At 36.5% G+C, this 13902-nt stretch overlaps 1 protein-coding gene across 4 annotated transcripts in view; it reads right to left on the minus strand.

Moving 5' to 3' along the window:
* The window catches only part of COL14A1 (collagen type XIV alpha 1 chain), a 178020-nt gene that overhangs the window by 46261 nt on the left and 117857 nt on the right, over positions 1 to 13902 (minus strand). For all 4 annotated transcript variants that reach the window (XM_059671813.1, XM_059671814.1, XM_059671812.1 and 1 more), the window contains exons 36-40: positions 13137 to 13223; positions 5812 to 5865; positions 1958 to 2053; positions 761 to 814; positions 338 to 391 (exon numbers count right to left, since the gene is read on the minus strand). In XM_059671813.1, coding sequence (XP_059527796.1) covers positions 338 to 391; positions 761 to 814; positions 1958 to 2053; positions 5812 to 5865; positions 13137 to 13223 — 345 coding nt within the window. The remainder of the gene's footprint in view (positions 1 to 337; positions 392 to 760; positions 815 to 1957; positions 2054 to 5811; positions 5866 to 13136; positions 13224 to 13902) is intronic.

Below are 13902 nucleotides of genomic sequence, written 5' to 3' on the forward strand. Positions count from 1 at the left end.
TTATGCCGTGAGAATTAGAAAAAATTGGAAAATCTGCTCAACCAATACATACAATTCAGTACAAAGTGTATTCAGGTTATGAGAACCTTCAGAAAGTGGTGATGCTAATTTGGGAAGGTTTGATGAAAATTCCCAGATTTTAATGAAAGTAATAGACATAGAAGATGTCAGTGAAGGGAAGTAGGTGCAGGATAGATAGACTGTAAATAGACAGGAGGGAAAAGAAAAGAAAAAAACCTGGTTTGATAGACTGCATTGCATAGAAACCTGCCAGAAGCGTAAGGTGACTTGGTGAGGAATCTACTGTGCTAACAACCAACCTTGGGTAAGTCCTTACCCTCTGGCCTGGAGAGCCATCACGTCCTGGTGAGCCAATGCCTCCTGGGATGCCCTATATAGAACAAGGACAAGATAAGAGTCAGATTCATGGAAACCAGCTACCCTCTCACCAAGCTCCCCTGAAACAGACTAAGGCCTCCCCCTAAACCTAATAGGTGAGATCTTTGTGACTGACCATTCAGAACCCAGAAAAGGAATGCCCCCCACCAGGACTCACCCTGAGACCATCAGTACGACCCTTAGAGGGGGCATAAGGTAAATGAATACAGACCAACCATCTTTAAAATAGAAACCACTTATTGCCAAGATTCCAGCTAACTTCAGAACTATACTCTCTCCCCAACGCACCCCCCCACCCCCCACCACCATTAGCTCTAGTCTAGAGCTAAGAGCAATAGACTAAAAAGAACAGAAATAATACCTGTAGACCAGGCAGGCCCGTCTCTCCTTTCTCCCCTTTTTCACCTGGCATTCCCTGAATATCCAAAAAGTACATAGGGTTAAGTTCACACTGGTCAATACTTTGTCTTTTCTTTTTCTCCATGGACTGTTCTAATATTTTCAACATAAAATTGCTTCACACTAACATCCAAATACAGCATATTTCACTTCTCACATACGCTACACTACTTACGTAAGCTTTCCTAGTAAGCTGAATATTTATATATCATAATAGTTTAAACACAGAACATACAGTCCGATATGGTTAAGCCCATAGAGTAAATATGTGGAGGGGAGTTTTGGACATTTCAATATTGTTTATAGTTTAGATTTTAAAGCCATTATCCATATAGATTCTTGTTTTGCTTTGGCTAATTTATAAGAATGGGAAAGCAAACACAGACACTGGTAAAAACTCAACAAATGCTTATTATTATTATTATTATTATTAGCAGTAATTGCACACATTGGCATGTTGATGCTTTCTAAAATGAGAAAATAACCCTGGAAAAGAAAACTTAGCTAGGGAACATATCATGTGCACAGAGAGACTGCTAAAATGGCTTCAAAGGATCTGTTTGCTTCAAATATTAATTACAGAGATTGGTTTTAATTCTATAAATCTAGATCTCTATGGTAAGTTTAATGAAAATAAGTGAGTGGAATTAAATTTGTTTTCAGTGGTCTAAACAGCTTTTAAAAAGAAATGAGGCTATAAAAAGTACACCATTTATCATCTAAAACTCATACTTAATGTACTGTACTTTGATGCTCATTGAGATAAAGATGGCAAGTAAAAGACTTTCATAAATATATATCCACAATCACTATAAATGCATAATGGATAACTTAACATTTGTTAATGCTAAGGACTTAGTCAAACAAGAAAAAGGGCAATACATGTCAAGCCCTGTTTTTATTCTACAGACCAATTGCTCATGGATATATGTACTCCATAGCCTTGTATGTGTTTGTAAAAGACATCATCACTGAACCAAAAAATGGCTAACAAATGAACTCTCAGTCATTACTCTTATTTCTCAATTCTTATTTGTAGGTAGGAGTTGATAGGGGCGAAGGATCATAATTAAGGCACAGAAGACAAACGTTCATTCTTTATAACTCATGGAGAAATGATAATAACAAAAACCTATCTGACTGTTTACACTCAACTCACAGGTATTCCTTGAATGGACAGACCACTTGGTCCTTGGGGTCCAGGGGGACCCTGAGGTCCTGGAGGGCCTGTTTCACCCCGAGGGCCATCTGGTCCCTGTAAGGCAAGAGAGGAAAGTCATCCCAGAGTTAAGTTAGACCCTCTGGTACCCAGAGATATTTCTGCTTAGGATGCTGATAATGTATTTCCTTAAATAATTTTTCCTAAGACGTGAACTATTCATAGGATAACAAGACACTTGTTATCCCATCCTAGGATGATTCACCTCCCAGATGAAGTGTCATCAGTAAACCAAAAGAGTAAATACGCAGGGGCTGCTGCAACTTTGTTTTTTTGCTTTCATAAATAAGAATGCTATGCCAATTACGTGAGTTACTAGACCTCCCACACGCCATAACAAATGCAAAAGATATAAACGATTCAAGACCACCCTCCTGGCCTGTAAAGATTTATGCCATCCAGATGAACTACAGTCTCCCCACCTCCACTACTGTCAGTTACCTACCGCACGGGCATTCCTCCACATTTACTGAAGGCTTTGCACCTACCCTCTGCTTTCTTCATCATCGTGATCCTGCCACCACCCTAATGTCTCTTCAGGGGTCACTGAATGACCTTCCTAGCCTCAAAATTATTTAATTTCCTTTCTTCCCAGAATCAGACATGCCTCTCACTTAGGAACTTTTAGTTCTATAGTTTGGAATTTGTTGTGGTTTGGCTAACATTAGATATCTCTGAAATCTTAGATGCAGAAGATCTACTTATCCTCAACCTCATCTCCTTGCCCTTCTCTTGTTCCGTGACGCCAACAAAAGCCAAGTTTTTATAAATTAAGACTTCCAGCACCCAGGTATCATCTTAAATGTGAAACTGATGAATCCATTACTTGGGACAAGCAAAACAGAAGAAAAGGCAAAATGGTGTAAAGTAGGGGTAAATGAGTGTGCCTGGAACCTGGTAAGTTTTAGGTGTATGGGGATAACCATGTGGAAATGCCTAGTTGTTCTGGGGTCAACAGAAGTCTGAGCTGAGGTGGATTTTGGATTAGTGGAAGATGTGTTTGTGATAGAGGTTATTAAGGAGATTGATGATAGAGTGAAAGAGGGAATGGATTAAGATTAGATGACAATCAGGTAGAAGGGAGAGGAAGAGTAGCCTGGGAATGGTATGGGAAAGGCCAAAAGGAAGGAGAGAGAGAGAGAGAGAGAGAGAGAGAGAGAGAGAGAGAGAGAGAGAGAGAGAGAATGAATTTCAAATAGAGATGTGACAGTCATGTCAAATGCCGTAGAGATTTCAAATAAGTTAAGGCAAACCACAACCTTAACATGATTTGGTACAGAAGGTGATTAGTGACTAATGAGAGCAATTTTATAGAATTCCTAGAGGAACAGGAATCATCTGTGGGTCAACAACAATCTGGGTTGTGAATAGTGGAAGTTTACACTATGAGCTCCTGTGATTTCACTTCTTTCACATGGCAGAGTATTTTGAGGTTCACTCAGAGTCTGGCATGTTTTGGTAGTATGTTCCTTTTGATTGCTGAGTAATATTCCATTGCATGGATAGACAGAAAATTGTTCCTTTACTTGTTGAGATATATTGGATTATTTCCAATTGTTGTTGTTTTTTGCAATTATTGACAAAGTTGCTATGAATATTTATGTACCCCCCAAAAGTGAATTATTTTTGAGGTGAGGATGTAAAAACACTGAATGAAAACTAGTCTTATAAGAAACATTGTATAAGAGAAGGTGAGAGAGAGGTAGCCAGATTTTTTAAATTATGATGGAGGAGACATGGAGATTTACAAATATTACTTAATATTTATAATAGTTGAATAATATATTGTTTGGATATTATTGAGGAATTGGGAATGGAGTAGAAGGGCAGAAAGTAGGTGGGCCCATTTTATTCTATAAAGTATAAGATAAAAATGACTAGGAAAGAGCAGTGTCAGGGCTGTTTTGAGTTTCTAAATTATTATTATCTATTTACTGCAACTGAAATTCAAAGCCACAAAATAAAAATAATACAGATGGGGGCTTTTCATTTGGAAAGTGTAGTTTATCTGCTCCTACACTGTCACCTTGGTGGACATGCGTGCATCCTTTCTCCAACATGACTTTTTCCTAAAACCACTCAAGACTTGAATCTGTGATTCATCAAAATCATCACACAGAAATAACCACAGGGGAATGATTAGAGGAAAGAGGTAAATCTTGATATCATCAAACACCTTGGCATTCCTAACACGTCTTCATGATCAGAATCATCATCCAGTGAGAATGTTAAAAAAAAAAAAAAACACAAAAAAACATGATCATGGTGTTAGAGGTGTTGGGAGGAGCGAGCCAGCATAAACAGCAGCTCATTGGCACTGCCCTCAGGTGAAACCAAGGAAGACACAGTGTATCACTGTCTGAAAGAAGCTTTCAAACCACTAGCTCCTCATAGCAAATAAGAGATGAAGCCAAGTAAGATACATCATTTCTATGCCTGAGAAAGTGTCACTATCTCAGAAAATAAAACAAAAAAGGAGTTATCTCTGGTCTAAGTTTTGAGTTGGCTAGTACCTGATTAGTTATCTTCAGCCTCCTTTCATTTACGGCTTTCCCCCCACATTCTCTCTTACCTTGCTCCATTTGTTTCCAACTTTTTTTTATTGATTTCAGAGAGGAATGGAGAGGGAGAGAGATAGAAACATCAATGATGAGAGAACCATTGATTGGCTGCCTCCTGCATGCCCCTGAGGATGGAGCCTGCAACCTGGGCATGGGCCCTGATTGGGAATTGAACCCATGACCGCCTGGTTCATAGGTCAACGCTCAACCACTGAGCCACCCTGGTCAGGCCACTTGTTTCCAATTTTATAGCAAAAAAACTTGCGATGTCCTCCTCTCCAAGAATAAGTACTATGCAAATTTAATAAGTAAGCACATTGAGGCAGTAAGTCAAGCAAATGGATGGACTCCATGGTGAAAATGAGATGGGGAGTCACATTATAAAGGGCCTTGAATCCCATGCCAAGGAAGGTGAATTGTATTCTCAAGGCAAACAGCCTGTGCCTGTAGGTTTTAAGAGTGTAATATGACTGAGTATAGCTTTAAAGGAAGGAATCTGGGGAAAGATGTGAAAAATCAATCAGAAAATCATGCCACTGGAGCCAGGAGACCAGTTAGAAGTTTTGCCAAAAGCCAGAGAGAAGATGGTGAAGCCTGAACCCAGTGGCTGGGCTTCTGCTACCCCTCGAGGCGCTTTCCTGCAAAGGAGGAAAACATGTGCCTGGACATAGCTCTGCACAGCTTGGTCCCCTTGGCTGGGGCCTTTGTACCGTGTACAACCTGAACCACCACACTTACTGGCCTTGAGCAGTGAGAACGGAAAATAGAGTCATGTGTTTGATTATGCATAGTGGAGGAACTGTGCATGCTGGGAAGAAAGAAGGAATTTACAACCTGAGAAATTACCGGGGAGGGACTGCTGCCTAGTTGTGATTCAGTATTCCCCCAAAGAAACATCTTTGCTTATAATACAAAATAAATACAAGATAAAGGAAGAACAGAATCAACAAGAGAGAGGTCTAAACCAGTCAGAACGGTGATACTATTTCTAACCCAGAAATCTTTCTTTTCACTACGTTATTAAATGTTCTTATTGATTTTAAAAAAACAACAACCGCAAGTCTAAGAATAATGGAAAAGGTTTAGATACAACTTTGATTTAAAAAAAAATGTATGGCCATGTAGATTGCAAAGTGTAAACAGTACTGAATACCGAAATTATTATGGCTAGTTATGAGAGAGAGAGGAGCGCGCGAGAGAGAGATTTAGAAATATTAAGATTGAGAACGTTACCTTTGGACCCTGCTCTCCTCGTTGGCCCTTTGGTCCTCTGAGTCCTGGACCACCCTGGCAAACAGATGTTATGTATTAGCACCAAGCACTTATTAGCACATCTTAAAGCCATCTATTCCATCCATTTTCCTTAGTAATATGGGTCATGTAATTCCTATTTTGTATCAAGGCCAGCACATTGTATAATGATATATGTTCATCAGGATCCTTAACTGGAAATTTGCCACCCAGACCCAGCTTCCCTGCTAATGATTTCATAGACTGAGGCAACTTTCTATGTCAAATATTTTTAAATAAAAAAAAAATTGTGGTATTTAAAAAATTTTAGTGATGTAAAACTACTACTATTAATGGATGCAAATAATAAAATATGTCCCTAATCTAAAATTGTATGTCTTACACTACAACTTTGAGATTATTTAATAGCATTTTTCTTTATATGGTACATGTAAACACATAATATGTATATGTGTATATGTATTCTTTGCAAACATATATTTCTTGTATATATGTGTATAAATATATGTGTGCATATATAACCTTTGAATATTTTTAATTGACTCACTATTTCACTTAAATAAATTTTAAAAGCAAATTTATAGCACTATAGTGAATGGAAAAAGTTATTACTTGCTAAGAATAGAGGGGAACCTTAAAGAGATACTATAAATAATGTTATTCAATTTAGCTAGATTTTTTGCCTATTGAAGTTTTTGAGTCACAAGTTTTCTCTTTGCTAAAAAGGGATAGGCCTGGGGAGAGGGCAGGAGCAGGGTGGAAGGGGTCAATGAGGGGAAAAAGGAACATCTGTGATACTTTCAACAATAAAGATATATAGTTTTTAAAAAGGGCATAAGTATTAGAATGGTCATACTGGCACCAGACTGAGAATATCACTTTCACCTGAGCAGGATTAAAATGAAATATCTTTCTCACTATGTGATTCTAATTTATTTTCTAATATATCCATGACTACTGAAAATCATGTGGGTACCATCGGCTTGTATCACTTAGGAAAAGATGATCTTTACGTTTTCTCCCAGCTTGTTTTTTAATCACTTCAATTCTCTCCCTTCCCCAATTTCATTTGGTTGCTTATCTTCCAGACTTTTTGAATATAATTATATAATTCACATGTATATATGTATCTGTAGAAATTATTACCTATAGTATTTTTGTGGTATAATTTGATGTATGTAGATTGCAGATGTGACATCAAACTTTGTATATGCGTTTTTGCCTTAATGTTTTAGAGACTTTTCCATAATATAACATTTGGATTTAACTTATTCTTATTGAGTTGCATAGTTGTCCATAGTTGCATGGATGGATGCATAATAGTTTAATCTTTCTTCCACTATTGGAAATGTAGGCGGTTCCCCCACAAATTTTTGCTGTTTAAACAATAATGCAATTAACATCCCTAAACACACCTTAAATAGAAATGTTAATATTTAAGTAAAAATGTTAACATTTAAGATAGCAACAAGTACAACTATAAATAAAATTTAATGAATATGCAAATACATTATCAAATTGTGCTCCAAAGAAAGCTATGCCATCTGCCAAGAGTTTAAGAGGATCCTTAGTTCTCCAACCCATAGTATATGATGTTGTCAAACTTTACATTCTTACCAACCAGATTGGTAAAAATAATTCCTTATTCTGATTTTAATTTTTATTTCCCTTAAAGCTACTATGACTGAACATCTTTTCATAGTGTTTGTCGATTTGCATTTTCTCTCAATGCAACTACATATGTGTGTGTGTATATATATATATGTATATGTATATATGTAAATACATATACATATATACACACACACACACATATGTATATATATGATTAGTTTTCTATTGGATTGCATGTATTTTTCTCTTTAATGTGCAGGAGTTCTTCATATATTTGCATACTACATCCTTAACTGTTATAGATGATGCAAATATTTTCCCCCAGTGAGGCAGACATTGTTGGCTGGCTACCAAAGAGTCTTTCCTGACTTCTTTCCATTTTATTTCTCCTACTGTAAAGCCTAAAAGAGAGATTTACTTTCCCAGCCTCCTCGCAACTAGGAATGGACATATTAGCCAGTTGCAGCCAATTTGATCAAGAAGCAACAAGCCAAAGAAAAGTAAATTAGAGAGCTGGAACGATTTGGGTCCTTAATGAAGTTGGTGAGCAGCCTCCTTTCCCTTGGGTTCAGCCTCCTTTAAATCCTTTGCTGAGCAAACAATGAGTGTCCAAATACCATAATAGGTTGCACCACTGTGCTAGTCAAGTTTTCTGTTGCTTATAGCAAGCCCACTGCATCCTAAGTAATATGGCCAACTCTTTAATTCTTTTTGCACATCTTAAATGATTGTGACTAGTTGACTACCAGATATTCCTTCCAGGCATACCATGTCTAAAAGCCAGGGACCATTTTACATTTCTAACTTGTTTGCCATTTTAACCCTGACCCTCATCACTGAGCACATGATAAGAATTCAACAAATATTTGTGGATATAAGATTCCATCTTTTAATAAGAAAGGATTAGTCCAGGCAAAGAGAATATGGTTCTTTCATGTCTCTCTACAGCTCTTTACAGTTTTATTGGCACATAATACTACTGTATAAATTCTTGAATGAGAAGATAATCACAACTATGTTAGTCGTTGCACAGGGTTTATTACATACTGTTTGAGATACTAGTTCTTAAATAGTTTATTATACTTCAAATATTTTAAAATGTCAATAGCCTTTCTCCGTTTTACATGTTTTGTTTTTCTCAACAAGTCAGAGCTCAACCCTCTCCTTTTACTTCTCTGCTGCTTTCTTCTCGTTACAAAGTTTGACTCTTAGGTCATATGTAAATATCTTATAACTTGTTCCAGCAGTATTGCAAATGAAAAACTTGAAAAGCCTCCAGCTAAAAAGAGCTTATTGATGCCTTTTAAAATAAAATAAACATGATTGTAATTAAGAACTGGATTTTTAAGGACCAAGAATGAAGAAGAAACAAAAAAAAACCCCAGAGCAGCAGGCATGTGCACTGAGACTGCCCCAGGGAAAGATTGGGAAGATGGTTGAGGTTTACTGCAAAGTCTGTGTTTTATAGCCCACACAAGGCAATGAAATATGAACTTGGGTCTATGGTAGGTGGGGGGAGGTAGAATATGAAACATTCATTAATGTTGAAGAACTTGAAAGGCAGCACTCTGAATGAGCTAGAAATGGAAATGGCCCACCGGCAGGTGGATGACCACAATGTTGTTTTCACTTTAGCTATGGCAGGAGGAGGAACTATCTCCCCTAAGAATTACTACCCAGTAGCTGATTCTTATACAATCTAGGGACTAGAATTCACACTGCCTGTGAGGATCGAACAAAACTCCAAAGTTAAACCTAAGGTGGTTTCCAGTTGGTTGTATAAGCAGGAGCTTAGCAGAAGCAGGCGCAGACACTCTCTGGAGGAGTATGTTTGAAACATAGGCTCAAAACAGTCCCAGAGACAAAGTCTCAAATAACATGCAGTCAAATACACAAAACCAAAATAAACCACAAAATATACGTAGAAACAAGACAGCATGAGTAAAATCATCAGGAAAACAACGGCAGAATCAGAACCACATACACTGCGGATTTTAAAATTATAAGGTAAAGAATATACACCAAATTTAATATAATAAAGAAAAATAGTCTTGAAAGTGGTACAAAAGAAGAGACTGTACAAATAACAAGAAAAAAGGAACCAAATATAACTTCTAGATATACTAAAGATAACAATCAAAATCATAAACACAATAGCTAAGTTAAATGAAATATTAAATCATAGCTAAAAATAGAGCACACCAGAAGATAAATTTAAAGATATTACACCTAATGAAGCCTGGAGATGCAAAGTAGATAATAAATAAAAAAAGATTAAAAGACATGACAGTAACATTATAAGTTATAAAGTCCATCTAGTTGGAATTTCAGGAAAACCTAATAGAGATTACAGCAGAGAGGCAATATTCAAAGAGGCAGTGACTAAGAAAACTCCATAATGAATAAGAACATTGGTATTCAAATTCCTGAAGTCCCAAATTTTCCAAAACGACAAAACAACATCAATATTGTAGTGAAACTTCAAATTACTAAAGGGGTCTTGAAAAGAACCAGAGAGAAAAGATTTCTTTCTCACAGGACGATCATTAATTTGACTGACAGTTGACTTTTCAATAGCAACAATGGAGCTATAAAATGGTAGACTCGCATCTACAAAGTGCTCAGAGAAAATAATTGTTAATCTAGAATTGTACTTCAAGTTTATTAGTTTGGAAACTTGTCTGAGTGCTGTGAAGTCAATATTAAACATTTTAAGCAAGATAGGAAGTTTATTATTCTCCTTTGTTAAAATTTGAGCTGAGAATGGGTCCAGTGTAGCAGAGTAGCTTTACCATCTAAGGCAGCGTGAAACCTTGATTCCCAACATCTTATTGTTCTGCTGTGTCCCAGAATGTTGCTTATCAAAGTGACCTCACTACCACATGCCCCCATCCTAGTCTGGGAGGAAGGATGAGGTTGGTTAGGAAGGGCATTTGGTTTTCATTTAAAAACAACATCCATGGTTACTTCATATATCTTCTCTCTCATTGGCCAGAGTTTAGTCCTACGGTGACAGATGCTAAGAAATCAAGCCCTTAGCAGAATGCCCATGTGCTTGGCTAAAACTCAAGGGATTCCACTTTTTGAAAAGAAGCAGTGGCAAGGTATATGGGATGGGGGAAAATTAGCAATCTTTGTGACAATCATCAAAACAATCCTTTGATAACATGGGAAATAAAAGCATTTTCAGATGAACAAAATCTGAAAATTTACTATCAACACTCTTTTAAAGAAACACCCAAAGATCATATATATTGTGAAATTACAAACAGAATTTGACAATTAGAGTGGAAGATTTTAAATATCTATCTCTTAATCAAAAGGTAAAAAATTAATGCTGATAAAGAAGATTCTAACAATGCAAATTTACAATTTCATTTACTGGATTTTATATATAAAATTCTGAACTTGACAATTAGGGAACACATTCTCCTAAAACCTACAGGGAAACTCTGTAAAACTTTACAAAAGGCCACAAAATAAATACCAAAGAATCAATAAATATCAAAAAATCATTACTATACAGACTATCTTCCCTGATAAAGTACAATAAAATCAATACATTAATAAGAAAAAGATAAAAGTTGCACACATAATTGAATATTTAAAAAGGTACTTCTAAGTAAATCATGACTAAAAGAAGCAATAAATGAAAATATAAATGATAGCTAACAGAAATATTAAATTTGTCTACATAGAATTGAAATTTCTAGACAATATAAGTTCTCATAAACACCAAACAATCCATGGGCCAGGAAAAGATATTTGCAAACAATATTGTTAATAAAGGGTTAGTATTCACAATACATAAAACCACCTATAAATCAGTAAGGAAAAAAGCCTGTATAACAAAAACCTAGCAAAGTTTATAAACAGGTAATTTATATAGGAAAAAATCTAAATGGCTAAGAGACATGAAAAACTGGTTCATCTCACTAGCATGGAGGGAGAGTCCTATTTAAATTAAAATAACAATGACACAGGGTTTTACAATCATCAGATAAAGGAAGGCGCTCATATTTGGCAACATCAGAGGGTCTTGGTGAAATGCATGGGAACTAGCTCTCATACAGAATTTGGGGAAGAGGATATTGGGACATTCATCCGGAGGAGCAATTTGGGGTTTCTTCATGAAGCTGATGATGAACCTTCCTTCTTCACCAACAAATCTGTGTTATTTTAAGAACACGCATTCATGTTTGCAAAGAGATATACAAAGAATGTTCACTGTAATAATATTGCCACAGGGAAATTCTCCACAGTCACGGGTCAATAAACTGTAGTTTATATAATGGAATACCTTACAGCTGGTACAACAAATAAACTAAACAATGTGTGTTAGCCTTGATAAAGTTCAAAGACATACTTTTGGGGTAAAAAAAAAAAAGTTGAAAACAAATCATTGTTTTCAATTTCCAGATTAAACTAAAGACAACTCTTTACATTTAATTAAAGTTTTATAATGTACAAAATCCTTATGTATATATTGTCTTATAATTCTTCACAATACCAGTTAAAGAAGTGGGTGCTATTGTATATACAAGGAAATTGAGGTTCACAGTGATACAATGACTAGCCAAATCTTACAATTTAAATGTAATGCTTTTACTATTACCACAAATTTGCTTCTTGGGGATAAAAGAACCTTTTTTTTTATGTGTGTGAGTTCTACATCCATAGCTTGAAAGAATGTTCTATGTGCCAAAGATAAAGTAGAAACTGCTGGAATATATTTCAAATGCATTCAGCAGGTTCTCTTTATTTTTGTTCAGTTCAGGAAACGCGGTCCACAAATAAAGGAACGTTAGGTTGTTGGTGAGCCGACCTGCAGTGAACTTTCCCACTGCAAGCCAGCTGTCAGAGTGGTTACCTACTGCTCACATGCTGCCTGGGCTACAGAGGCCAAGGTACAGGAGGCCAAGGTACAGACGCTGGCCAGGCGGCAAAATATCCCTCTGTGGCTTCTGTATTTGCTGGTGCACCTTCTCCCTGTTTTCTTTGTCTTCTGCCCTGATGTAATTCTCATTCCCTAACCAGACACCAGCTGTAGCATACTTATACCAAAGAAATACTGCTAACCCAGTTTAACAGGCTAGACAAAAAAAAAAATGAACATTTAAACATATTACAAAAGATTTATCATGATAAATACAAAGACCCAGATAGTGCAATTTTATATTTTACAAATATATGTTTTCTTTTTCTCTTTCCTTCTCTCCCATCTTCCCTCCCTTTTTCCCCTCTTCCTCTTCCTTCTTCTTCTTCCCCTCCCTCCCTCCCTCTCCTTCTCTATAGAAAGTTCCAGTCATGCTCAGATGACATTTTTTTCCTGAAAAATTCGAAATCCTCCCTTCACATATAAATTTTGATAACAGAATGAGAAAGATGAGAGCATGGAAATATTACAGTTATAAGTAGAGGGCCAATATTTGAAACATTCACACTGAGAATAAACCACAGGATTTTCAAGGGAACGTTTGGAATATACAGCAGCATGAGTGTTGTCTTGCATAGTGATTAAGAGCATCATCTCTAGGAGGCACAGAGACCTGGATCTGTGTTCTTTAAGGAAGTTGTGTAACATCTCTGTGATTAACTACGTGCTTGGCACAATGTAGATCATCTATCAGACACACAAGTGATAGCTATAAATGTTATTAAAGAACATTTAAGCTCAACTAGGCGAGACTTACTGGTGGGCCTGCTGGTCCCAGAGCCCGTTTGCTGGTTTCAGAACAGGAGCAGGAATGTGGAAGGTCTGGGCAGTTCTCCTCATCCCTCTGAGAAGAAAAAAATAGGATAATTGTTAACAAAAACTTTGACTTAAGACACTTTAAAGTGAGCATTAGTCTAGAAAGGCAGAAATATTTTCTCCTGACCACAAACATCTTTTCTTTAAAGAACAATGAATGGGTGTCTTGTGAGTCATTGATAATCATCATTATTAAAGGATGTTAAAAACCTGTTTGGGAATCCAGGGGAAGAAAGAAAGGCAGAAGTGGGTGTAAAAAAAATAGCCCCTAAACCACCTTATTATTTAATTCAGTTGGAGCAGTAGTACTCTATGAACTAAAGGTCTTGCAAACTTTGTGTCACAACATTTTTCCCATTTCAAAGGATAAAAGAAAACTTGCTGGTCTAGTCAACAAAATAACTGCATCTATACTAAAACAAACAAAACAAAATAAAAACAGTGCTTAAAAACATCATCAGCTGGGCTGGGATGGCTCAGTGGTTGAGCATCAACCCATGAACCAGGAGGTCACAGTTTGATTCCCAGTCAGGGCACATGCCCAGTTGCGAGGCATGCAGGAGGCAGTCAATCAATGATTCTCTCATCATTGATGTTTCTGTCTTTCTCTCTCCCTCTACTTCTTTAAAATCAATTTAAAAATATATTTTTAAAATTAAAACATCATTAATTCTCTGTAACAATTTTAACTACTGCTTGGGGAAAAA

The sequence above is a fragment of the Myotis daubentonii genome, chromosome 17 (assembly GCF_963259705.1).
Source record: "Myotis daubentonii chromosome 17, mMyoDau2.1, whole genome shotgun sequence".
Classification (NCBI taxonomy): domain Eukaryota; kingdom Metazoa; phylum Chordata; class Mammalia; order Chiroptera; family Vespertilionidae; genus Myotis; species Myotis daubentonii.